Source organism: Triturus cristatus, chromosome 4_1, assembly GCF_964204655.1.
Source record: "Triturus cristatus chromosome 4_1, aTriCri1.1, whole genome shotgun sequence".
Lineage (NCBI taxonomy): Eukaryota > Metazoa > Chordata > Amphibia > Caudata > Salamandridae > Triturus > Triturus cristatus.
In genome coordinates, this window is record NC_140585.1 from 1,272,341,990 (window position 1) to 1,272,369,875 (window position 27,886).

At 43.8% G+C, this 27,886-nt stretch overlaps 1 protein-coding gene across 2 annotated transcripts in view; it reads left to right on the plus strand.

Moving 5' to 3' along the window:
- PDE1B (phosphodiesterase 1B) overlaps positions 1-27,886 on the plus strand; it is a 1,345,653-nt gene that overhangs the window by 1,240,463 nt on the left and 77,304 nt on the right. For both annotated transcript variants that reach the window (XM_085654771.1, XM_085654770.1), the window contains one exon: positions 23,371-23,491. In XM_085654771.1, coding sequence (XP_085510897.1) covers positions 23,371-23,491 — 121 coding nt within the window. The remainder of the gene's footprint in view (positions 1-23,370; positions 23,492-27,886) is intronic.

Below are 27,886 nucleotides of genomic sequence, written 5' to 3' on the forward strand. Positions count from 1 at the left end.
ATGCGAAATCATTGAGCATTCTCCACAGCACGCAGCAGCCACTTGCTTAATGCGTCAGGAGAAATGCACTTAATGGCGCGTGCTGCTTGGCTGGATTTAGGAGGACATATTGGTCTTTTGGGTTCAGGACAGTGAGCAGGGAGTAAGGTGAATGCAAGGGGTCAAAATAGCCTGGGCTCTTATCGTTAAAGGATGCGTCCACTGAGGTCAGGAGGTGAGGTGAGGTGAGGCTAGCAAGCAGCGGCGGCGAGTGATGTTGGAAGGTAGCTTGCTGCAATACCAACCACAAATACCAAAGAAAAAGCGAAAAAAGCAAGAGCGACTGCCTTTTAGTTATAGGGTTACGGGTTTCTCCCCGTACCAAAAGAATTAGAAGTGAGTTCAAAGAGTGCATTTTGAATACATATTACAATACACTTGCTAAAGAGCCGTAGGCTCTGAAAAGGCACTTAATAAATATTCCAGTAGTTTTATGATTGTCAATGAAGCCAAACACTTCTCAGGAGTGAGCCCACCTTTTTCATAATTTGATATGTGATCCCTGATATGTTAAGAGGTGCCTGCCGTGTGCCCTTACTACCTTTTTGTGATGGGTACCCTCCCCCCCCCCAAGAATTAGATACAATATGCCGGAACCAGAATGTTGCCATTCACGCGGCTCATATATCATCGATGCTTCTTATGTCAAAAGATAACTTTAGTAAGCCAGGGCCAGCATTTCCTCATTGGCATCCCCCTCCCCCGTATATCATGGTTGCTCTCCCTTAGGCCAATTGTCACCTCCAATATGCCCGCACCAACATTTTGCCACGAGTCCCGTGTACTACAAACATAACTTCTAGCATGCCAGGGTCTCGATTTTGCCACTGGTACATTCACATATAAGAATTACCTTAAGTGGGTGCCTGTAGGTGGCCATCGGTTCCTCCATAATCCAAGGATTACTTCAGATATTCCATTTTCAGTGGCAGGCTCACACACATTACAGCTCTGCTCACTCACTCACTCACTCACTCACTCACTCACTCACTCACTCACTCATTCACTAATTTTACATAGGCTGCTCAAAATTACAACCACATCAGCGTAATCTCACTTGATTTGGGTAATTTTGCATTATGCTTTTAAAACAAAGTTACCAAAATTACACTAGTTCATCATGTCTCATAATTACATGCTAGTCACTGCCAACATTTGCTGCAGGCTTACTACCAGACCTCCAGCGACTGATGCTTGCAGCACTTGTGATTTTTTGCACTATTTTCTTTTTAAGTGAAAGTGTATCCTTGTTAAAATATCATGCCAGATGATGATTTTAGCTTTTAACATAATTATGTGTGGTATGGTATAATTTTTTTGAATTTTTTTTGAAATTTGGCATATTTATACAAATGCAAATTACACGAATATCACACACTGATGCAGAGTTCCTAATAGGCCTTCCAATTTTCAGGGAGTTATAAAAATGTCAAGATAACTCTGGTGATCAATATACTTGCTGGAGAGATCTGAGTTTTGGCACATGGCAATTTTGACTTATCATAAAGTAGCTCAAAGAGTTAATGTGCCGCTGCAAATCACATGTAAAATGCAAGTCACAGAACCGTATTTTATGTGGATAGCTCAGTAGGTTACTGCTTTTGTCATAGAGATCCTTTTGTTACTAAGCTGCAATTTATATACCACAGATAACTTTGAATTGGTATCAGAGAGCTGCATGCAAACTGCAAGGTATAGGTTTAGAACCGTATGTTTTTTCCAGAGTGTTAAGTTATCTTAGGGTTCCTAAGAACGTTTCTTTGGTTTGAAATATATTCCTAATGAGTAAAGCCAACAACAACCACTGTTTTATGTTTTAAATCTTGAGTTTGTGCTTCTCCAGACCAAGCACTATTGGAATACATTGCTATCAGTATGGTGACTTGTGACTCCTACACTTTGGAATCCTCATTGTTTTATGTAACATTTTCTATACATTGATTTACTCACTTGTATGATTCCTCGTCTCTGTATAATGTGTGTGATATAAAGTGCTCTGACACCATTCATTGGTTTGAGTAGCTCTATGAAAAAAAATTAAATACATGTGAAAGAGTTGCTATTTAGAGAAGTCAGGAACACTTGAAGAGTGGTAGTGATGGAAGGAGGTTATTAGGGGGAAGCAACAAAGACTGTCACACCAGGCACCACCAGCGCTAAAGCTGGCCCTGCTATCGCCTACTCCTCCTACCTCTCTCACTTACTTTGTCTTACTCATGCTTGCTAAGCGATATCTTGTGTGGGCCAAGCAAGGGCTACTGTGCTTCAACTGAAGAGGTTGGGATTGCTTTCCTCTAATGTCCCTAGGGTTGTCTGACTCTGGCTCTGCAAATCTTGGCCAAGTACAAACCCCTTCAGCAGTTGATTGTTAGGGGTTTTGATGATGATCAGTTTCAGGCTTCTCACAAAGGTAGCATGAGGATACTCATGCTCAGGATTCAGCAATTGCACAGCAGCGCAATAATTGATTGTCCAACTCAGTGCTTTACTTTAAAAAGAAAAGTAATCTATTGAACACTAGAACTGAATACTAGATACAAAATATTGATAAAACACAAATAGTGTCATGGGTGCTAGAGTCTGCTGTACTGCTACCTGTTCTCTCGCTTTTAGACCAGGTGGTTCTCCCACAGACAAAGCTATAAGACGGTAAGTCTTGGGTGCAGATTAAGCCATGTTATACTGAAAGGGTGCTCAGTCTTTCACAGTTCAAGGTTTGCTCTCAATGAGTGTGTCTGGACTTCTCAGTTCATGGGGCCTCCCAAGTGGCAAGGTGACTGCATGACTTTGTCTCCACTTTGCCTTTCTGCCACTTCTGGGAGGGCACACAAACCAGCGACTTGAGTGAAGCTTTTTCTAGGCTCTGTGCACTTGCGTCTTTGACGTGGTTGCTTCTTGCAAGCAGTAACCTTTGCAGACATCAGATCATGTACCTCCCTGCCCGGCTGATCTTGACACACCCATGCAGAGGCCAACTTCCGGGGCAGCAAGGTCACCTATAGGCCCCATTCTCTTGGTAAGGTGGCTCAGGCCAACCCACACTTTTCTCTTGTGAATATCTTAGCCATGATCTTCTTCTGGTCACAGTGACTCAGGTCAAGCCACAATATTCTTTCTGGTCACAGTGGTGTACATCATGATATGTCTTCTTTCTGATCACTGTGAAGCAGGTCCAATTACTTCTTTAATGGTTCCCATCTGGAAACACGAATGGAGGGTCCAATGCCCACCACCAAGGGATACACAGATCCCTCTCCTCCTTCCTTCTATTCTAGCAGCCCACCAACACTGGAATCACTCTGCACGTATTCCTACTGGACAGTCACTCCTCCTGCAGGATTGGAAGGCTCTTTCCTTCTCTCAGTAGTTAGGTTGACTTCTAGGTGAATAGCTTCTTCCAGAAAAGTATAGACTCAGGTGATGTCCCTTCACCTCTGTGAAGTAGACTGTCAGATAGAAACTAGCTCTAGTTGCACAGCAGTCCTCTGATAATCACTTCCCTTCTTGGTCACAGAGAACATGGACCTGGAACACGTAGGTCAGTCGGCATCACTTTGATATGATCAAAGCAGACAGGAGATGTGGATGGACTGTCTGCACTTTCAGAACATATTTAAGGTGATTTTCCTTTTAAGTGTCCTTTCAAGGCTTCTCTCCAAACACAGCCTTTAAGAAGCGTGATGCTTCTCATAGCAGGGTGGTTTCCAGGCTGGAGCACTCACAACAGAGAGATTTCAACTTTCTGCACATGGCTAACAACAGCTACATTGAGCAGTGACCAGGGAAGAGATAAAAGGATAGCCTCATCTAAATGAGTCCCTTTCACCTTACCAGCAGAGATTGCAGTCTGATCCTTCACGCTCACAATATATAGTGCTAAAGGAAGACTAATCAGCTCCCCTCAGCAAAAAGCCCAATTGAATTTCTAAAGAAGACTTGTCCCCTCTGTACCCCAAGGTCCAGCTTCAAGAATGTCAGCAGTACATATCTACTGTATAGGAAAACCACTTTGAGAATCCTTGACTACATCATCTATTTGCAAAATATGGAAACTGCATTTCAAAGACAATAATTTCACTGCTTTGCTGGGCTTTCATGATAAATATGCTGCTGCCACAACAAAACTACTGTCATTCCTTCTCAGTATCTTTCCATTCTGAGGGTAATCTCTTCTCGCTCCTCTCTAGAATCTGCACTTAGCCTCCCATTCTATCTCTCCCCTAAATTTGAGTCTCTCCACCCCTCTTTACAACTGCACCTCCAGATTGTCTTGTACACTCTTTGTAAATGTCCCTCCATTTTGGAAATCTTATTTTCTTTACAGCCTCTTCTCAGTGGTGGTCATGCTTTGACCCCTAATAACACCATCCTTTCTTTAGCCATCTCTGTCGCAATGTTCTCGCTGCCCTGATTGTTGCTTTCTTTTCTTCTCTGTCACTCTCTCCTTGGCAGTCCCTTACTCTCTTGCTTCTCCCTCTTCTGTATGACTGTCTATGCTCTAACATTGTCTCTCTCTCACATGCACCTTGACTTCCCATCTTCGCGTTTGTGTGTCAATATTTGTTCCCCGACTCCTCATTTCTATTCTATTTGTCACCTTTCCGATATAGAGGAGGCATGGGGTGTTACCTGATTGAGCGAGTGTTCTGGATTAGGGTGACTCTGCCTTATTCTTATCAGGGGCGATTACCCAATGTGAGTGACTGTAAATGATGGGAGTGACTATACGTGGAGTGGTTACATGCATGCACCGATCCAGATACAGAATTCTCATTAAGTGTCTCTGTCATTAAAAATGACGATTAAAAATACTGTGTTGTTACATTTTCTGGAGGAGAGAAGCTGACAACAGTGTGGGTTATTTTTCAGGTTTAGCAGTTTTTTATCACTTTACCTTATATTGGCATTCATTTCATGGAGTCAGGGTGTAAAGATCAAGTGACAGTGGTAGTAAATTGTGTCTTTGGCAAGACTAGCAATCAGTGTCGGATTAGCATTTAGGGCAATCAGGCAGGGCCTGATGGGCTGGCCAGATAGACTAGTCTGTGTGCCGTTTTCTTTTAGCAGGTTGTGGGCCTGTTTTATGGCCAGGGGGGGTTTTACCTTTGATTTCCCTATTACCACAAGCATTGCAAGATGTGCTTGCAACAAACACAAATGCATGCAGTCTTTTATGCCTGGCACAATAGCCATTTAGCGTGTCTTTACAAGTTTGAATCTGGCCTATTTGCAAATGTGGGCCACATTTTAAGTTACTTGATTTGCCAATGGGGGACACTTTTATTTTGTTGCCCAGGCCTATTTTTGTCCCAGTCTGACCCTGCTAGCAATATAGAGGTTAAAAATAGCACTGCACTACCAGTGAAATTTAAATACAGTATTTGTCTCAAGATAATTGGGCGTAGAAGTAAAACAGTTGATCCTGAATAAATACCTTCAACAATAGTCCTGAATCCACTCAAGTTGACTTTTATTTCGTGGATACAGCTCTTGTAGTCTATTCTACCAAGTCATTTTGTTACTTTATATCTACTATGTTTCTTGTTTTTCCTTCTCTCATTTTGAATGCCCAACATACCGTGTATGTTGGACCTGGACCTTTCTGCAGGGTCATCCCCAAACCTTTTGCCATCCTCTTCCTACTTTTTGCTTTTTTAGTTTTTGTTGGTCTTAGGACTCTGTGCACTTTACCACTGCTAAGTAGTGCTACAGTGGTTGTACTCTCTGCTCAAACTATGGTAATATTTGCTTATATGCAGTTAGCATATTTAATTTACTTCTAAGTCCCCAGTAAAGTGCCTTTAAATTAAATTCCACTAGTGGGTCTTCAGCACGGATTGTGCAACCCACTTAAGTAGCCCTTTAAACATGTCTCAGGACAGCCATTTCATAGCCTGTGTGTGCAGTTTAAACTGCCATTTCAATCTGCCAAAATAAACCTTTTCCCAGGCCCAAACCTTCCTTTTTAATACATGCAAGTCACCCCTAGGATAGGCCTGGGAAACACCAGAGGGCAGGGCACAGTGCATTTAAAACATTGGACATGCACTTTTAAGTTTTACATGTTGTGGTAGTGAAAAACTCTTAAATTTGTTTCACTACTGCAATGCCTATCTCTCTCATAGGATAATATAATATTGGAGTTGCCCTATTGCATTTTATAAGTGTAATATGCGAATGGAAAGAGATAAATGGTTCATGTTTGATGTCTCTGGAATCCTAATTCAAAATCCTAACTTATGGTTAAGTCGGATTTTAAACTACAATTCTGAAAAAGGCACTTTTAGAAAGTTGGCATTTTCTTATCATTGCCAGTTGGTGCCTTCAGCCTTTCTCTGGTCACATGACTAGGTGTAGTTGGCAGTTGGGCTCTATTTATTCCTCCTAGACAGCCACACACAATGGGAGCTTAGGTGTGACTGAATGGGCCTTCACTGGCAGGATGGGAGGGAGGAGCTGAGCACAGCCCCACTTGAATAGGCTGTGTCCTATCTTCACACAAAGGGCCTAACAGCCCTGTATTGTCACTTCAGCCAGCTTGGAGGCAGGAGAAATAGGGAATTCCATGCACTTCAAAAACACTGTCTAGAAGCTTCTCCTACTTTCCAGAACCAGGGCACCATTCGATAAAAAAGGGACCTCAAACACCAAATCTTCAGTACACCTCTGGATCTGTGGATACTCTGCCAGGAAGAAGGGCTGCTGTGCTGCTGAAGGACTGCCACTCTTCTGTACTGCTGCTCTGAAGGAACTGCTATCTTGCTGTGCTGTCCTGCTGCCCTCTTGCTTGGATGAGAAGGACTGGACCTGCATCTCTTGAACCAAGAACCCAGAGTGACTCCAAGGGCCAGTTGGTTGGCCTCTAGATCTAAAGCCTTAGGGACATAACAGACTTCCAACATCCTTGCACCTGGACTCTGCCATCTGTAAGTTTACCTTGCCGAGTTGTGCCACCCTAGTCCTAGACCCTTGGAAGTGGGCATAAGGGGCTTGCAAGACCTGTGAACCCAGCATAATCGACACATCATCTCTGCTGAGCGGCGCATCCCAAGCAGAACTGGCACGTCTCCTCTGCTGGGTGGCGCATCCTCAAGCAGAACCAACACATCTTTTCTGCTGAGCGCGCATTCCCTGAGCAGAACCGATGCATCGCCACTGCTACTTAGGTTGGACCGATTGCATAGACCCGCATCGCCTCCGCAGTACTCGGAACTGACACATCACCGCAAAGGCATTGCACATCCTTGGCAAATGCCTTCACAGCTCTTGTCGACAGCAGCCTCAACGACAACCCCGGACTCCTCATCGCAGCCTCGCAGCTTCTTGGAACCAACACATCACCCTTACTGCGCACCTCATCCGCAACGCCAGCCTTCACATCGCAAGCCCCGTTGATGGGATCCTCAATGAACCTTGCTGCATCTCAGAAACGCCGCATCGTTTCAGATGCACAGCACATGTTCAGCACAGTTCCTCGCAATGCTCCGCAACCAGGATATGAGGTACTTTGGTCAGTGGGCCTAGCTGGGTCTCTGTGGCCGGCCCAGCCTCCATCACGGTCGGCTTTATCCCGGTCCAGTGAAACCAGATTTCCACAGTTGCCGCTTTGTGCTTTTGGTGCTATTTTCTCATAAATCTTTAATATTTAATATTTCCAGTTCTACTAATTGAATTTTTGTCATTTTGATCTTGATTTATTTATTAAAAATCACTCTAATTTTCACATTCTGTTTTGGGCTCCTTTTTTGGTGTCTTTTCACTGTTCTGTGACAGGCCACCAAGGGGGTGTGCACAGGTTAATTTGAGGTTTGCTTGTGGCTTACCCCGACAAGGATTGTGGTTGCTGCTCGACCAGGGCTCACACCAGTGGCAGCTGCTCCCGCAAATAGGTAATGAGGTTGAGGGCGGGTACAAAAATAAGATGACTTACCTGACGGCCAGTTGGCCGACTGGCCAGCCGCCTCTGTTCTCACCGTCCTCTTTTCCTGGCTTTTCTGCTAACAGGAAGCAGAAAGCACCCAAGATCCCTAAGCCAATCACAATGCTGCAATGCAGCGTTGTGATTGGTCTGTGCATTGTGGCTCGGAACTCAGACAGGGAATCGGAGCCTGGGTATGTTCTCCACACAGGCTGTAATGCAGCCTGGGTGGAGAACATGCACAGTGTGCATGAATGTTTGACCGGCCGGAGACGGCCAGCCAAAACATAAATGCGCACTTACAAAGTGTGCTTAACATTCATCCTGCTGTTGGAGCCAAGGCAGCCCGCCCTACCCTGCAAACCTGCTTCAGCATGGAAAAATAAAATGATAATAACCTTGTGTTATTTTTTCCAGTGCTGAAAGGCAGTGGGGCGAGGCTCCTCAGTCTGAGTGGAGGTGCTGCCCCTGGCTCACACCACAGGCAACCAACAACCTAATTACTTACAGTGTATGTTTGCATGTGTATGCTAAAGAGAGGGAGACCTCTGTGTGAAAGTGTGTGCAGGAGTAAGTAAGCATCTTTGAAATTACTAGTGACAGTGTGTTTGTATGACTAACTTTATGCAATAGTGGATAAACATATATGTGTGACAGAGATGGTGGGTTATTTACTAACATTTTGTGTGAGAGCTCCCTTGGTGCAAAGTATTGCAGCAATTTTCTTGCCATTAAAAAGACAATCAACAGCAGCACATATGTACATAGTGCCCAATTGCATAGTGCCTACGACGCAAACATGGAAACATTAGTAAATCTTGACTGGAATGTGTGCATAATTGTGAGCATGTCAGAAGTACATCTGAAAGGAAGTGGAAGATAGAGCTAGTGAGAAGCTGTCTGAGACCTGTTACTTGCCATGTGGGAACTGACAATACCACCTACATGACATGTAGTGACTGGCAACTTTACATGCCGCAAAATGCACAATAAGTCTGCTAACATTTCTACGCTTTTGACATTCTATTTCCTCTCAGCCTTCTTTCTGAGAATATTCTGATGTCATGGATTGTGTGGGTTTTGTGGGTGGCAGTTGCTTGGGTGGAGGGTTGTGAGGAGGATCGTTTGATGCTGTTCTTCTGCTCTATTAAGTATCCTCTTCATTTTACTTTTTGAGTTGAAGGAATTATTTATGCATGTGGACACATCAGAGTCCTCACCTTTTTTCCCCAAATTCTCCTTATGGGGAAGAAAACTTTAACCTTCCTCTTAAAAGGTATTTAAATCATCTCATGTTTTCATCAATGATAGTTAAACAAAGTATTTTCAAAAAATCATCTCCGCTCCTCTCCTGTGAAGAAAAGAAAGTATACGCTTATAAAGATCTGAGGCCGCCCGCCCCCACCCTAGAGCCGCAGGGGTCCGATTTCTAACTCCCTGTGCAAGGACTCAGTTCATTCCACCAATACGAATTACAAACCCAGTTGGACTGTTCCCCATACACAACCCATTGAGCAAAACTGTGCAGTTGGTGTCTTCTTGTCATAAGTCCCAATAGATGAGTTCAGGAACCCAGTGAAACTCCAAACCCTCTTTCGTAAATGAATAACACACTCAAAATGGCAGTAAGAAACAAGGGATGAAACTTTAAAATGTTTATTTGTAAAGCTCAAGTCTAGTGCATAAAATATGGATGGTAAGCACTCAGGGCTAGTAGTCCATAGTCTTATTTACTTGACGATGCCGCTCAAATAAGAAAAATAGACCACCGGGAGATGGTTTTTGCAAGTTAAGGGAGTGATGGACTGTCAGCCTATTTGAGGTGCTTTATTTTTCTTATTTGAGCGGCATCGTCAAGTGAATAGGACTATGGATTACTAGTCCCATCATGCAATGTGTCCTATTTTTTCAACTCACCTGATGGTATATAATAAAAAAGGAGATCTAACGAACTGACTAGTAACCCGGATTGGTTATTTAACGCTGCCGCTTTGCCTGTGAACAAGGAATAGATCAGTCTGAAACACGTAAGGCAGAATATATATAAAAATGATGGAACACGCTAACTCGGCTTGCTGTTTTATATAACGAAAGTTACCTGGTGAGGAGTGTGCTTTGTTGTGGACAAGTGTGGTTTCTCATATTAAACGGCAGTCCGGCCGTTGAAGCGCACCACCGCCTTGGATGTAATGGCGGGACTCTGGCTCCATAACAATGAGACCATTATGGAGACCACCGGGAGATGGTATTTGCAAGTTAAGGGAGTGATGGACTGTCAGCCTATTTGAGGCGCTTTATTTTTCTTATTTGAGTGGCATTGTCAAGTGAATAGGAATATGGATTGCTAGTCCCATCATGAAATGTGTCCTATTTTTTAACTCACCTGATGGTAATTTATAAAAAGGAGATATAAAGAACTGACTAGTAAGCCGGATTGGTTATTTAACGCTGCCGCTTTGCCTGTGAACAAGGACTACATCAGTCTGTAACGCGTGAGGCAGAATATATATAAAAATGATGGAACAAGCTAACTTGGCTTGCTATTTTATGTCACGAAAGTTACCCGGTGAGGAGAGTGCTTGGTTGTGGACAAGTGTGGTTTCTCATATATATCTAGATCTATATCTATATCTCTCTCGCTCACTCACTCTCTCTCTCTCTCTCTATATATATATATATATATAACTTCAGCTGGTGTCTGGATAGTTTCGGGATGATCCGTCAAGTGGGGGCCGAGAAAAAGGGGGGTTCCAAATTTGGTTTTCCCCTTGCACTTTCTAGTACTGATTTTAAACATGACTACAGCCCGAACTGCTGAATGAAATTACACCAAATGTGGTAGAAAGCAAGATGTTGGATTGCAGATGGGGCTTTTTGTGATTTGGTGTAAATCTGTTTGGTAGTTTTGGAGTAGTTATAGAAAAAAGAAATATAGATATTTATGGATTCAAACCCTCCGCAAATCTGACGAATCTTATGCTGAGATCTGATTGGCTGCCAACACTTTAACTAAGAAGTGTTGGCGGCGCCATCTTGGGACTCAGATTCAGCTGAGTCCCAAGAAAAAAGTCAACCAAAAACATAGGGGTGCAAGGTAGGAATACCCTGCCATCCCAGGCCTGGTTGTGGGGTCCCACAGTGACCTCACGGGGAACAAAACACATTTTTTTCCCAATTTTGCTGTGAAATTGTGGTGGATCGGTGAATTTGTGGCAAAATTGAAAAAAAGCCAAGCACAGTCTCCCGTGCTTGTTTTCTATATGCCCCCTGAGTGGGCCAGGTATGGGGGTGTGCAGTTCATATAATAAAGGAGGGAGGGGGTGCATGGCCTCTCTCCCCAGGCCGTTTTTGACCATGGGTAGCATCACCTCCCCAGGGCCGTGCTGATTGTCACGGGGGGTTGCACGGCCCCTCACCGGGCTGTATTTGACCCCTTCCCGGGACCTGCCTGTGCATTTGAAAGGGAGGTGGGCCACACGCTCCCTCCTCCCAGATCCATTAATGGCCCTGGGATCCCATCCCCCAGGGCCCGGCTCAGATATGCCCCTGGGTGGTCACCCCCGGGACAGAGCAGTTTTCCAGCCTGCACTAGTGCAGGCAGAGAAACCTCTGTTTGCTCTCACTTGGCGGGACCACTCTCACCTGGCTGGAGCTTTAAAAATTCCTCTTCCACCTGGGAGCAGGCTTTTCATCTGTTTCCTAGCCCGATGTGAAGCAAGCAGGGAAACAGATGCAAAAATTGCCCCCACACATACGAGCAGAATTTTTTTGCTGCTCATTGCATGCGGGAGAAATGTCGGCTCCGGCTGCAGGGGCAGCTGGGCTCCCCCCACAGCCTCTTTGTAGTCTCATCGTCTTCTCTATAGGAGGATTAATGTTAACACAGATTTCTGGAAGAATACGCTGGGGGAACAATCACATTGCTGAAATTAAAAGCACACAGGGTCACTGGAGAGAGTTCCTTGTGGTCCATTACGCAGCTGTAGTTTAGAATATGCACTAGTCATTTACCCAACAAGGTAGTACTTACTAAACAACCCGTAGAAAATACTCCAGTTGGGTAGACATCTCCCTGAAAGATAAAAATAATATTAAACAGGCAGAACTCTAGCAGCATGCTGTTATGGACCGCAAATTTCAATGACCTTTTTGCAAGATATATTTTACCGCATTCAAACCTTGTGAATGATTAATGCAAGTATATAAACTGGTGAAGTCTAGGACTATCAGACAATAAGATGGCTGCCATTCAAGTGCTTCTATGTGATCAATAAAGTCGGTAGTGTCCTTGATGTATGATTTCAATTCAAGTACAGCACTAAACAGGAAATGATCTAGAAATCTTGAGAGATTTTCTGTGATACTTCCCATAGAAGAAACTATCAGCCTCCCTGGAATTTTTGATGTCATGGTTGAATTCATATATCATGATTGGTGGTGCATTATAATTACGCATTTATTTGTAAACTCTTTCAAAATGGCGCCCGCAATATAGCGTTTTGTCATCAGCCATTGTTTGTTTTCATGACAATGTGTGTGATGCTTTAAATGTTGCCGCCCAGCGCGTCATGTAAACAACAATGACGAAGGAACATTTCTGAAACGCGTCTGTTGTCTGAAGATTAATAAATTGGTACAATGAAGCCCCGTGAGTGCCACTTTTCTTTCTTTGCAAACTAAGGAGGTTTTGAGCGTTTATATCTTTGCGGAGCACTACCGCAAGACCGGCACCCGTCCCCCGAGTGCCTCGCACCTTTTGTGCACGAGAGCGGGCTATATATATATATATATATATATATATATATATATATCCAACAAAAGGTTGCCCCAAATGAAGACACCGCTAACCAGGAAATAATGACACCTTTAATTGCAGATTTCAGCTTTCACAGAGTCACAGTCTTCCACCAAGTTCCATCACAGCCCAATGCGTTTCAAGCACTCCTGTGCTCTTGTTCACGGGCAAAAAGGAGAAGAGCAATGGCAGTCCTTCAATAGGGAACACCTGATAACTTCCACCAAGTCACGCCCCAGTGGGCGTATGTCTGCAAAGCATGCTGGTACTTGGAGTTCCCCATGAGTCTAACCCCTGTGGGTGCTGCTACATTTCTTCCAGTAATCCAAATAAAAACCCCAGTGGGTTTGGGGGGAGCTGTTAGACACCGCTGTGCTGATTTGTAAATATCCAACAACACGGCTATCCCTGGTTCCAGCGTGAATGAGTTAACAAACACAGGATCTGCACTCGCAGCAGGGTGTCTTCACGACTGAGCCAGCCGCTACACATCCAACAAAAGGTTGCCCCAAATGAAGACACCGCTAACCAGGAAATACTGACACCTTTAATTGCAGATTTCAGCTTTCACAGAGTCACAGTCTTCCACCAAGTTCCATCACAGCCCAACGCGTTTCAAGCACTCCTGTGCTCTTGTTCACGGGCAAAAAGGAGAAGAGCAATGGCAGTCCTTCAATAGGGAACACCTGATAACTTCCACCAAGTCACGCCCCAGTGGGCGTATGTCTGCAAAGCATGCTGGTACTTGGAGTTCCCCATGAGTCTAACCCCTGTGGGTGCTGCTACATTTCTTCCAGTAATCCAAATAAAAACCCCAGTGGGTTTGGGGGGAGCTGTTAGACACCGCTGTGCTGATTTGTAAATATCCAACAACACGGCTATCCCTGGTTCCAGCGTGAATGAGTTAACAAACACAGGATCTGCACTCGCAGCAGGGTGTCTTCGCGACTGAGCCAGCCGCTACACAGCCAACAAAAGGTTGCCCCAAATAAAGGCACCGCTAACCAGGAAATACTGACACCTTTAATTGCAGATTTCAGCTTTCACAGAGTCACAGTCTTCCACCAAGTTCCATCACAGCCCAACGCGTTTCAAGCACTCCTGTGCTCTTGTTCACGGGCAAAAAGGAGAAGAGCAATGGCAGTCCTTCAATAGGGAACACCTGATAACTTCCACCAAGTCACGCCCCAGTGGGCGTATGTCTGCAAAGCATGCTGGTACTTGGAGTTCCCCATGAGTCTAACCCCTGTGGGTGCTGCTACATTTCTTCCAGTAATCCAAATAAAAACCCCAGTGGGTTTGGGGGGTGCTGTTAGACACCGCTGTGCTGATTTGTAAATATCCAACAACACGGCTATCCCTGGTTCCAGCGTGAATGAGTTAACAAACACAGGATCTGCACTCGCAGCAGGGTGTCTTCGCGACTGAGCCAGCCGCTACACATCCAACAAAAGGTTGCCCCAAATGAAGACACCGCTAACCAGGAAATACTGACACCTTTAATTGCAGATTTCAGCTTTCACAGAGTCGCAGTCTTCCACCAAGTTCCATCACAGCCCAACGCGTTTCAAGCACTCCTGTGCTCTTGTTCACGGGCAAAAAGTAGAAGAGCAATGGCAGTCCTTCAATAGGGAACACCTGATAACTTCCACCAAGTCACGCCCCAGTGGGCGTATGTCTGCAAAGCATGCTGGTACTTGGAGTTCCCCATGAGTCTAACCCCTGTGGGTGCTGCTACATTTCTTCCAGTAATCCAAATAAAAACCCCAGTGGGTTTGGGGGGAGCTGTTAGACACCGCTGTGCTGATTTGTAAATATCCAACAACACGGCTATCCCTGGTTCCAGCGTGAATGAGTTAACAAACACAGGATCTGCACTCGCAGCAGGGTGTCTTCGCGACTGAGCCAGCCGCTACACATCCAACAAAAGGTTGCCCCAAATGAAGACACCGCTAACCAGGAAATACTGACACTTTTAATTGCAGATTTCAGCTTTCACAGAGTCACAGTCTTCCACCAAGTTCCATCACAGCCCAACGCGTTTCAAGCACTCCTGTGCTCTTGTTCACGGGCAAAAAGGAGAAGAGCAATGGCAGTCCTTCAATAGGGAACACCTGATAACTTCCACCAAGTCACGCCCCAATGGGCGTATGTCTGCAAAGCATGCTGGTACTTGGAGTTCCCCATGAGTCTAACCCCTGTGGGTGCTGCTACATTTCTTCCAGTAATCCAAATAAAAACCCTAGTGGGTTTGGGGGGAGCTGTTAGACACCGCTGTGCTGATTTGTAAATATCCAACATCACGGCTATCCCTGGTTCCAGCGTGAATGAGTTAACAAACACAGGATCTGCACTCGCAGCAGGGTGTCTTCGCGACTGAGCCAGCCGCTACACATCCAACAAAAGGTTGCCCCAAATGAAGACACCGCTAACCAGGAAATACTGACACCTTTAATTGCAGATTTCAGCTTTCACAGAGTCACAGTCTTCCACCAAGTTCCATCACAGCCCAACGCGTTTCAAGCACTCCTGTGCTCTTGTTCACGGGCAAAAAGGAGAAGAGCAATGGCAGTCCTTCAATAGGGAACACCTGATAACTTCCACCAAGTCACGCCCCAGTGGGCGTATGTCTGCAAAGCATGCTGGTACTTGGAGTTCCCCATGAGTCTAACCCCTGTGGGTGCTGCTACATTTCTTCCAGTAATCCAAATAAAAACCCCAGTGGGTTTGGGGGGAGCTGTTAGACACCGCTGTGCTGATTTGTAAATATCCAACAACACGGCTATCCCTGGTTCCAGCATGAATGAGTTAACAAACACAGGATCTGCACTCGCAGCAGGGTGTCTTCGCGACTGAGCCAGCCGCTACACATCCAACAAAAGGTTGCCCCAAATGAAGACACCGCTAACCAGGAAATACTGACACCTTTAATTGCAGATTTCAGCTTTCACAGAGTCACAGTCTTCCACCAAGTTCCATCACAGCCCAACGCGTTTCAAGCACTCCTGTGCTCTTGTTCACGGGCAAAAAGGCGAAGAGCAATGGCAGTCCTTCAATAGGGAACACCTGATAACTTCCACCAAGTCACGCCCCAGTGGGCGTATGTCTGCAAAGCATGCTGGTACTTGGAGTTCCCCATGAGTCTAACCCCTGTGGGTGCTGCTACATTTCTTCCAGTAATCCAAATAAAAACCCCAGTGGGTTTGGGGGGAGCTGTTAGACACCGCTGTGCTGATTTGTAAATATCCAACAACACGGCTATCCCTGGTTCCAGCGTGAATGAGTTAACAAACACAGGATCTGCACTCGCAGCAGGGTGTCTTCGCGACTGAGCCAGCCGCTACACATCCAACAAAAGGTTGCCCCAAATGAAGACACCGCTAACCAAGAAATACTGACACCTTTAATTGCAGATTTCAGCTTTCACAGAGTCACAGTCTTCCACCAAGTTCCATCACAGTCCAACGCGTTTCAAGCACTCCTGTGCTCTTGTTCACGGGCAAAAAGGAGAAGAGCAATGGCAGTCCTTCAATAGGGAACACCTGATAACTTCCACCAAGTCACGCCCCAGTGGGCGTATGTCTGCAAAGCATGCTGGTACTTGGAGTTCCCCATGAGTCTAACCCCTGTGGGTGCTGCTACATTTCTTCCAGTAATCCAAATAAAAACCCCAGTGGGTTTGGGGGGAGCTGTTAGACACCGCATATATATATATATGTATATATATATGTATATACAATATATGTTAGAAATGGGGGTCTCTAGTTGGCAATGGTTGGCCACTGTCCAAGTAGGGACCCTTCTTCCTGAGTCAGAGTAAGAGGTCTACACCCTTTGATAACCCCTACTCAACCCTGTGGTAACGTAGCACGAGCAGCTAGGCTTATCTCAGAGGCAGTGTGTGAAGCATTTATGACCATACACAGTAACACAGTGAAGAACACTACAAAGGGCCACCATACAAGTAATTATAAAAAAAAAAGTATCTTTATATATAGACTAAACAAGACCAATAACGGTAAAAAGCCACAATACTGTAAAATAGGATTACTCTTGAAATGCTGCAAAAATAGTTCAAAGTGTGCAAAGAGGAGTTCAGTTCAAAGCAGTGGTCTCTGCGACCCTTTTACTTACAAAGTACCTGGATTTCGTAGCAAAACAACCAAAATGTCGCAAAGGAGCTGTAGCGATGATTTTCTGCACACGAGGCCGGCGATGCATTAAATCCTTGTGGCTAGAGAGGATGAGCGCTGATCTGCTGATGCGTGCGGAGACGATGCGACAAACTTCTGCACGCTAGGCCGTTGATACGATGACTCCTTGCCGCAAGGGAGGAGACGAGGTGATGATCCTGTTGCGTGTGCGATCGTGTTGCGATGCAAAAAAATGGATCCTGATGCGCTGCGATGAAAATGGCGGACGCCCGGCATCCGTGCTGCGATGTCGTGATGCGATGATCTCGATGCGATGATCTTTGGTTAGCGAGCACTTGGCAGCCCGCAAACGTGCAATGCGATGATCTTTGGGTTTAGCGAGCACTTGGCAGCCCGCAAACGTGTGATGCGATGATCTTCTGTAGCGAGCACTCAGCGGCAGCAGCACGATGATTTTCCAGCCACTTTCAGCTGCGGCGGCTCGCAAACGGGCGTTAGCGACGATTTCAGCACTTCTTTGTAGTAGAACTAGAGGCCCTGGAACTCACAGGAGCCTCACCTGCAGATAGAAATCCTCGCTGGGAGGAAACAGGAGGCTGATGGTGAAGTCTGATGTGCCTGAGACTTCAACAGGAGGCTAGCTCTCTCCTAGCCCTTGGGTGATTGCTGTAGCAAGATAAACAAACATTCTCTCAAAAGTCCTTTTCCCTCTCCTTCCAAGTCCAAGGGTAACCACTGCAGGCCAATCCAAGAAACAGCACACAAGCACAAGGATAGTCACCTCCTGCAGATTCCTTCAGTTACACGGACAGAGGTTCGTCTTGTTGTCCAGGAGCAATACAAATTGTAGGGGTTTCAGCACAGATATTTATACCCCCAAAGTCTTTGTTCTCAGAAGCTACAATATTTCAAAACACAAGAGCGACACATATGTCCTTATGAACTGGGTATTTGCAAAAAGCAAGAAACAATGTCCACAAGGAACTTATTATATATACCACATTGTCAATAAAGAGAAAAAAAGTACTCACATCTGATTAAATAAAAAAAGAACTTTTCAAATAAGTTGAGGTCTTAAATCAATCGACTCACGGCAAAAATCAATTACCATATATAACTATAAATTAATACTAAAGAAGCCCAGGCAAGGTTATTTACTTCAGCCGAAGTAAATATAGTTTATTTCATATTTTTTTTAAAATGTGATAAATGATCTTACCACAGTAACATTTTAATTATTATACTATAGGGACAATATAGTGAAAAGTGAAACAGTGAGTCCCAGTTAAGTGATCGTAGCCTAAAAAGGTGAGAATTAAGTGAAATTGAAACAAAAGGTCATTAAAACAACAACGAGGGGCTTCCAGTTATGCGATGAATCTTTCTTGCCCTCTCTTTGTCAATGTCGACGGCGTTTCCACCCGCTCTTGATATGGGGTCTCTTCAGGACAGCTTATCTAGGGACTAATGTAAGGGGAATATCAGTGTGAGTAGTGAAAATTAAAACAATATTAATACTGGGCTACAAGGTCCTGCATGGCTTACCTATCAATTATTCTTGTATATCCACAATACTAGGTACCGGAACCACTGGACAAGGCAGGGCTACGAATGGCGCTTAGCCATGTTCATGGGGGCCTATATTGGAAACAAGGTCAATAATAACATATTGGTACATGCACAATGTACAGCTCTGATTAGGGAAGTATTGAGTCTAATTATAGTTTCATTAATGTCAATCTAGGATAAGCGTACAGACTAGTCTAGCACGTGAAGGAGACTAATTAAGTGAGGCATCATCGCATGTATCATAAATGACAACTACTCATAGGGAACTCACTAGCTCTGTATATATGTCTTACTAAGTGGTTATAGTGGCTCATTTCTAGGGGGGACCATGTCGGTCTGAACGATACTGGCCATCACATAGACGCGTCCTCAGGTTAAGGCATCTACCACCAGAGCGGGGGGGGCAACTCAACTATATGTGTTGGAACTAGATTATCCATTGAGAATACGGTAATGGTAGCCTTAATGGGCATTACTAATTACAGCGCGCCTCATACCGAGACCCGAAGTTGATTGGTGTATAGTAAGAGAAACACCACTTACTCAGTCGGAATGGCGTATGCCCGTAGATTCAATCAGGCAGCGTGTAAAGAATGGAGCACTGAAAACAAGGACACAGGAATTACTAACGGCTCATAGCCGATAGCAGTGTATTCAATAACACATTAAGGAAAGGAAAGGGGAAGCATTACAGTAGAGTGCCACTTACGTTTTACTTCAAAGAGGTGAGATGACTCAAGAATGCAGGATACGTCAAGATACGATTTAATCGTCGGACGGTCAAGTACTCAATAAGGGTTCAATTGAGCTGCAAGGCTAACGGCAACCCGGAAGTGTCTTAAAAAGCGGTTCCAGTATTGTAGAATATGTACGCATATATTCGGAGAACCAATTGGTAGATCTTTCATAATAGTGATATATATTATTCGTGTAATATGCATTGTAATTAATTGTTAACCAAACCAAGGTGATTCTACTTATATCGCTCTTTGATTGCCTTGTTATGAAATATTCTTAATTGTTCAATATCAGTATTGGTCGAATTGTCATTCAAAGATGGCCGCCGATAATCTTTCTTGCCGGCTCCCTTTGCGCATGTGTGAGGATACTGGAACCATTTTTTAAGACACTTCCGGGTTGCCGTTAGCCTTGCAGCTCAATTGAACCCTTATTGAGTACTTGACCGTCCGACGATTAAATCGTATCTTGACGTATCCTGCATTCTTGAGTCACCTCACCTCTTTGAAGTAAAACGTAAGTGGCGTTCTACTGTAATGCTTCCCCTTTCCTCTCCTTAATGTGTTATTGAATACACTGCTATCGGCTATGAGCTGTTAGTAATTCCCGTGTCCTTGTTTTCAGCGCTTCATTCTTTACACGCTGCCTGATTGAATCTACAGGCATACGCCATTCCGACTGAGTAAGTGGTGTTTCTCTTACTATACACCAATCAACTTCGGGTCTCAGTATGAGGCGCGCTGTAATTAGTAATGCCCATTAAGGCTATCATTACCGTATTCTCAATGGATAATCTAGTTCCAGCACATATAGTTGAGTTGCCCCCCGCTCTGGTGCTAGATGCCTTAACCTGAGGACGCGTCTATGTGATGGCCAGTATCGTTCAGACCGACACGGTCCCCCATAGAAATGAGCCACTATAACCACTGAGTAAGACATATATACAGAGCTAGTGAGTTCCCTATGAGTAGTTGTCATTTATGATACATGCGATGATGCCTCACTTAATTAGTCTCCTTCACGCGCTAGACTAGTCTGTACGCTTATCCTAGATTGACATCAATGAGACTGTAATTAGACTCAATACTTCCCTGATCAGAGCTGTACATTGTGCATGTACCAATATGTTATTATTGACCTTGTTTCCAATATAGGCCCCCATGAACACGGCTAAGCGCCATTCGTAGCCCTGCCTTGTCCAGTGGTTCCGCTACCTAGTATTGTGGATATACAAGAATAATTGATAGGTAAGCCATGCAGGACCTTGTAGCCCAGTATTAATATTGTTTTAATTTTCACTACTCGCACTGATATTCCCTTTACATTAGTCCCTAGATAAGCTGTCCTGAAGAGACCCCATATCAAGAGCGGGTCGAAACGCCGTCGACATTGACAAAGCGAGGGCAAGAAAAATTCATCGTATTACTGGAAGCCCCTCGTTGTTGTTTTAATGACCTTTTGTTTCAATTTCACTCAATTCTCACCTTTTTAGGCTATGATCACTTCACTGGGACTCACTGTTTCACTTTTCACTATATTGTGTCTGTAGTATAATTAAAATGTTACTGTGGTAAGATCATTTATCACATTTTTTTTAAAATATGAAATAAACTATATTTACTTCAGCTGAAGTAAATAACCTTGTCTGGGCTTCTTTAGTATTAATTCATAGTTATATATGGTAATTGATTTTTGCTGTGAGTCGATTGATTTAAGACCTCAACTTATTTGAAAAGTTTCTTTTGATTTAATCAGATGTGAGTACTTTTTTTCTCTTTATTGACAATGTGGTATATATAATAAGTTCCTTGTGGACATTGTTTCTTGCTTTTTTCTCAGAAGCTACAAGTCACTGAACCCAGCCAGAACCAGTTCTGCCCAGTCCTGGAGCACTTTGTTTACCAGGCTGCATCCTTCCTTTCAGAAAGAGGGGGTCTGCCATCAGACGCACAGTAGGAGATGGAGCCAGCATTCACCTTGCCAGGCACAGCCCTATTCAGGTCAAGGAGCTACCCCTCCCCATACTCCAATGCAGATCTCTCTATTCATCCCAGGTCTGACTCAGCCTGCCCTGTCCCTCCAAAACCAGACAGCCAATACACATAACAGCAGAGCACACTGGAAGGCTTAGGCAAGAAAATACCTACTTTCTAAAAGTGGTATTTTCAAACACAGAATATAAAAATAAACTTCACTAAAAGATGTATTTTAAAATTCTGAGCTCAGGCATACTAAAATCGTTTTTCTACCATGTTCCTTGGGTCAGTTAGGACTATAGAATGTAATCGTCAAACTGCCCATTCTGGCCTATGGAGAATAGGTAGCCTTACAGTAGTGAAAAACGAAATTGGGTGTCATTCACTACCAGGACATGCTACACACACCAAGGCATGTCCTACCTTACACATACAATGCACCCTACCATAGGGGTGACTTACATGATGCCAAGGGAAGGTTCAGGGGCTGGGAAGTGGGTGCACTTCACAGCCAAGATGGCAGTTCTGAATTGCACACAGACTCTGCAGTGGCAGGTCTGAGACACACTTTACAAGCTGCTTCTGTGGGTGGCAAAAACCAGCGCTGCAGGCCCACCAGCATCATTTGGTTTACCAGCCCTGGGCACACACAGGCCACTCTACTAGGGACTAACAGGTAAACCAAATAAGCCAATCATGGATATACCAATTCACATGTCATATTTACACAGGGAGCATTCGCGCTGTGGCACTGAATGGCAGTGGCACCGCACCCAGAGCATCTAATACCAGCAAAAACAGAGGAGGCAACAGTGAAAAATGGAAGGGAGACCCATGCCAATGGTGCCAGGTTCAACAGTATATATATACAGACACATAGATTGCAAGTTACAATTACTTGACACTCTATAAATAGGTAGAAGGCAGCTTCAGTGTGAGTTTATCTTGCTACACGAATGTAACCTCTAGCATCCTGGTTCTGGTTAAATCCCTTTTTTTAAAACAAATACATGTAAAAAAATAACACATGCCCATAACTGTATTTGCAGAGAGTGCATTATGCTTCTTATTGCCTTAGGTGAGTTATGTTAGTTTTATTTTCTTTGTAAAAAAAAAGCAGTATGCCTCTGACTACTTTTAGGTTTTTCAAAAGCAAAATGTAGTAATAAAAACTATTTAAAAAGAAAAAATCAGAGATGAGTTTTTTAATAATACGTTATCAAACATTTTCCTAGTAATTAATATTAATAAACATTCCACTGTTTTGGGGACTTTTTAGAGAAAGGTGATAGATCTGCTTTATATATATTGATATGCTCACCCCTTGATAAAGCCAATAGTATAACTTTTTCTATTTTGGTGTTGCAGAAGGCTGTGAGTGGCATTGGGTTGGCTGCTCAGAGGCCAGTACCTGCAGCCAGACTCACGCTCAGCACAGGGGGCTTGCTGCCCACGTTGGGTTGGGCACAGGGTCTGGTCGCAGGGCCTTGCAAAACCCCACCATGCATGTTCGAATGCCATTCACTGCGTGAGGTTGGCAGCCTGTGGGGGTGGGGCAGTTGGCCGCATGGCCTGCCAGCTGGCCCTGCAGGCAACACCCCGCTGCGCATGGCCAAAGACTGTGCACTGTGAGGGGTGGTTGGTTGCCTGAGGAGGGTTGGATGTAGACCCTGTGGCCAAGTCTCCCTCACGCATGGCCTTTGGCTTCATAATTGGTAACAAAATATTACTTTTAATTTTAAATGAAAACAAAAAATGGAATTCATCAGTTATAGTTTTCTCATGTAACTATTACTCATGCCCTCGCCATGCACTGCTAATTACCCCACATATTACATCACTCATAACATCATCTGTGACATCATTGATAATATCATTGCAAAATTTGAAATGTTATTATTGATGAGAAGACTGTGCATGGTGGGGGTGCAAGTTATACTTACTTTAGGGCTTGACTTATATTTATTTGAGATAAGTATAATTGGTGAATTTTAGTGTTTTTTTCGAGTAACATATTACTTAACTGTAACGTTACTTTAAACTTTGTTTTTTTCGGTAAATAAATCATACCACCAGACTCTTTGTATGCTGTGTTGTGTTTCATTGTATTAGTGCTTTTATTTTTCCACCTATACATGCAGGAATAAATGAAGACTGTGTGTCTGTCTCTTTGATTCGCAGGATCGACAAATCCAAAGCATTGTCCCTCCTACTTCATGCAGCAGACATCAGCCACCCCACCAAGCAGTGGACAGTACACAGCCGCTGGACCAAGGCCCTGATGGAAGAGTTCTTCAGACAGGTAGGCCTGAGAGGACCACATTGCATATAATGCATAATGCATCTTGTTACAGGGCTTTTACACCTATGGATCCCATGTAACCGTTTGCATAGTGTTTGCGGCTTCTGTCATTGGAATGTAGCAACCAGAGTACACGAAACCTTTTGCACCACAGCAAAAACAAATTAAAAAGACTGTGAAACAATTGAAAAAAAAGCGACTTACATCTGTTTATAAATAATTTTGAAAATGCAATATAGTATTTAGTAGGGCATAGCTTGCTACAATGGGGTACCTGTGTTAATAAAAATAACACACCGATTTTACACTACTGTTAAATCTTTTCTACTTAGAAACTTAGAAAAACGTATTTCTCTTCATAGTTTATAGTTTCACATTTTAAAAAGGGAGGCAATTTATCATGCAACAACAAAAAGTGACAAAATGTGAGATGCCTCAAATGTTTGCCATGTTGACAAAATCGTTCTTTAATTTTTCTGTAGTATGTAAGCTGTTTGTCTCATCCCCTACTGTGTAAACTATTGAAAAGTCGCAAAGAGCAAACGCTCTATTTTTGCACCAGTTAAAAGGTTATGTAATGTCTGTAAACGAGTTTTAGCCGTATCTACTTATTAACCATTTTCTACATTCAGCTCATACAACATTTTGACTGGGGCTATTTCAAGTCTTTGGTGTTTAGTTCAGAGAGTCCATGCTCTATACACCCTTTACCACCATAATATGAAATTAAGAATCTGGTGGTGTTGATGTGCGACATGAGCATTTCTGCACATTTGTTGTGGCATTTTGTTGCGGTGGCGATGTGTTCTTTTGTTTTATGTTTAATGCCTGTCTGTCTTTTCCTCTGTCTCTCTTGCATGTGTACGTTAGAATGTCGGTTACTAGAGACTCGTTTAACAAAGATTGTTTAGTAAGTGTACCTCACTAAAGTAAGTGTACCGTAAGTGTTTTGGAAAACGTTTTAATGTGCTTGGAAAACGTCTAAATTAAGCCTGGGCGAAGCACTACGCTACGCTCGCGTAGTTTGCGAAGTTTGCATTACTTCGCACTACGCGAATTGCACGTAGCACAGTGCAAACATGCGTAGCGTAGCATTGCGTAGTGCAGCGGTCATTTTTTGCTTGCTCGCGGTCCTCAACATCAAGTTGGCAACAGCGAGCAAGCAAAATGACATCCCGGCGAGACTTTTTCCTTGTTCGCGATCAGCAACATCAAGTTGCCGATCGCGAGCATGGAAAATGAACATCCCGGCGAGATTCTCAACGCGAGGAAGTCAGGTTTCTCATTGCGAGTGGTCGCGTATGCTCGCGACCGCTCGCGATGAGAAACTACCACTCCGCGTTGAGAAATCTGAAGCTTGTGTAAAAATCTACTCGAGCAGCAGAAAACTACAGCTCGCACTGTGCAAGATGCCGTTTTCAATGATTGCACAGTGCCGGATGCCTGTCCAAACTGTGCAATCATTGAAAACGACATCTTGCACAGTGCGAACAGGGTACTACGCAGTTCGCGAAGTGCTACGCGTAGCTCGCGTAGTGTGAAGTGCACTTTGCGTAGCTTCGCGTAGTGCAACTTCGCGAACTACGCCCAGGGTTAGTCTAAATCAGTCATGCATAACTTGTCTGAACATTGTCTGTCTGACTTGTTTGAGAGTAGGATGTGAGTAAATGTGAGAGTGAGAGTTCCAGGGGTGCAACCTTGATAAAAGTGAATTATTAGAAGAGTGTTCAATGGCATATAATGTGAATTTTGTGAAGATTCACAAAGTGTTGGCTATTCCCAGACCTTAATGGTGTTTGTGACACTTTTATTGATCGCCATGCTTGCATTACGTGCCAGTGGAATTGCCTGTAAAGTAGCAAAAGGCCCTTACTTACATGAACAAGAGTAGCTTACAAAATAAGTCATTTACAACTTCTACCAATGCTATGTGGCTAGTTGCAAGATCGCTCGTATTCTTCTGCGCTGTAAAGCTCGGCTGAAACTTTGGCTGGTCTACATGGCGCTCCACATTTGTGCAGTTTTAGCAAAGGTCCTTTTGTATGCCACAGGTGTTTGGCTAAGGATGGGTTAATACTGTGGAGACGGGGATCAGATCAGCAGTGGGGGTGAGGGGGGAAGCTAAGTAATTTTCGCATTTGTATTGCCATAACTAGAGTTAGAATATGAATTCTACCCAAACCATGGGATTTATTTCGAATTCTGCCACTGGAAAATGTGCAGATTTATTGATCCTAGTCACGTGATGGCAGAAGGGGAAGCAAACCCCATCAGCAATGTAAGGGCAATCCTCTCAGGCAACAACTGCCATTGGATTCAATTGCAAAGGGGCGCTAGGATAGAGGACTAGAATGCGTATAGATGTGAACATTGGGAAATTGAAGGGAGTGTGGACTTTGAGGAGATGGGGTGCTGTGATAGGGAACCCCTAGCCCCCAAAGGAAAGCCTTGCGCATCCCTGGAACAACGCAGCAGAGTAGAGCTTTCAGCTGACACCATGTAATGTTAATACCTTCTGTGAGCCTTGGTTTCAACCAAAAGCGCTTGCACCTTGAGTTCTAGCGATCATTATACCAGGTCAGTGGGATGGGACGGTGGTGCCTAGAATGAGGGGGAAAAAGTGGACAAAGAAGACTGACTACTTGTCCAGACTGGGTAAAAGAAGACTTAGAAGACAGCTCTTCATACTAAACACTGACATAAACTTGGAGACTCTAATATTAGTAGTGAGTCCCAAAAAAAGAGAGGGACCGAAAAACTTAAGTAGAAACAACTTTATAAATGTTTCCCCTGAGCGGAGAAGAGAAAACCCCGCGAGGTTGGCAATGGGCGGGACCAAATGCAAGAGGTAGGAAAGTCAAGGTTTGCAGGAGCGTTGGTGCTCGCTGTTATTAAAAGGGCTGATTCACCGGATCAGGCCATGTGTGAGTCCTAAAAGAGAAGGGCCATAGCCATAAACTTCAAGGAAAAGCAGGGAACCCACATAAGAAAATCTACACAAGAAAATCCTCAAGGGACAAGGTTCCAGTACAAACCATTAAGGTTTATTTAAAATGTAGAATAATTACAGACGGCAACAATAGTCAGTTCAAATTAAGCCATCAAACAAATAGCATTAGGCCAGTAGATGGTCTATGACATCTGAACAGTTTAAAGACAATGACAAGTCCTGAGAAATCTCGAAGTATTGAGTTAGAGAAAGTCTAAAGTTAAGTCTGCGCTCTAGGGAAAGCCAAAAGATTCTTGTCTCACTTCCTAAACACAGTGTGTTAACTAGGTTTTCAAACAAAGAAACCACACTGTCTCTGTAGTGTAAAGCAAACGTTACTTCCTGACCAACAAAAGTCAAATAGAAAAAACATCACATGAAAATAAGAACACCATCATGTATACAAAATAAATGGTGACTTTTGTCCAATAACTAGTGAATATTAAACAATGTCTCATTGAAATTACACATGCAACCTTTGTTAGCCAGAGGAAATGACCTTCTAAAGATACAGCTGAGTACAGTGGTGTAACAAAAGCCCCCACAGCCCCCGCACTGCCGGAGAGCCCGAGCTCCGGGGGCCCCCTCCGACACTGGCAGGTACCCAGCCTGAGAACTTAGAACTGGATCTGGGGCGTTGGAGGCCCCCTGCATGTACTTTACAGCAGGGCCCCCTCGAGTTTTGTTACACCCCTGGTTGAGCAGAGCAGAGCTCCTAAGAATACATTATAAGGATACATTAGAACAGGACCTTAAATCTGCTTGAATTAAGAAGGAAATTTACTATGTACTGAAGGACCTTTTTTACCATGAGCTGCACAAACTGAAATGAGAAAGCACATTTAAAATGTGTACAGTACAGCACATGCAAATGGATTTGAGGCCTTGTTATTTCAATTTTACACAATTTCACTATTGAAAATACAGTGCATTTTCTCAATTTCTGACCAATCCATGTTAATTAAAGACACAAAATTGTTCATTTTAAATTCTGTCTCACAGGAGCAAGCAGCCAATTCTCAGGACATTAGATTCTGTAAATGAAAAAGATTATCCAGAACCAGAGAAAAGGAGATGGAGAAGAGGTGATCTGGACAGTGCCAGGGTGTCATTAGAGTAGCTTCATTGCTGAGGTGGCTAGAGACATCTAATATCCAATCTTGTGCATTATTTAATACATGATAAATGTCTTTGCAGACACAAGACCTAAATAATGTCAAAAGAGCAGAAGAAAAAGGGTTGAATTTATTCAGTCCTAGCCAGAGAGGCGTTGGTGTTTGGACAAAGTATTGAGTTTTAAATATCGTGGGATATAAATATATATTTTTTAAAACGTATGAAGGTATCCAGACGCTCGCAGGCTCCAGTTAATTAGCTGAATAACCCAGTCTTCAGGGACCTATGGA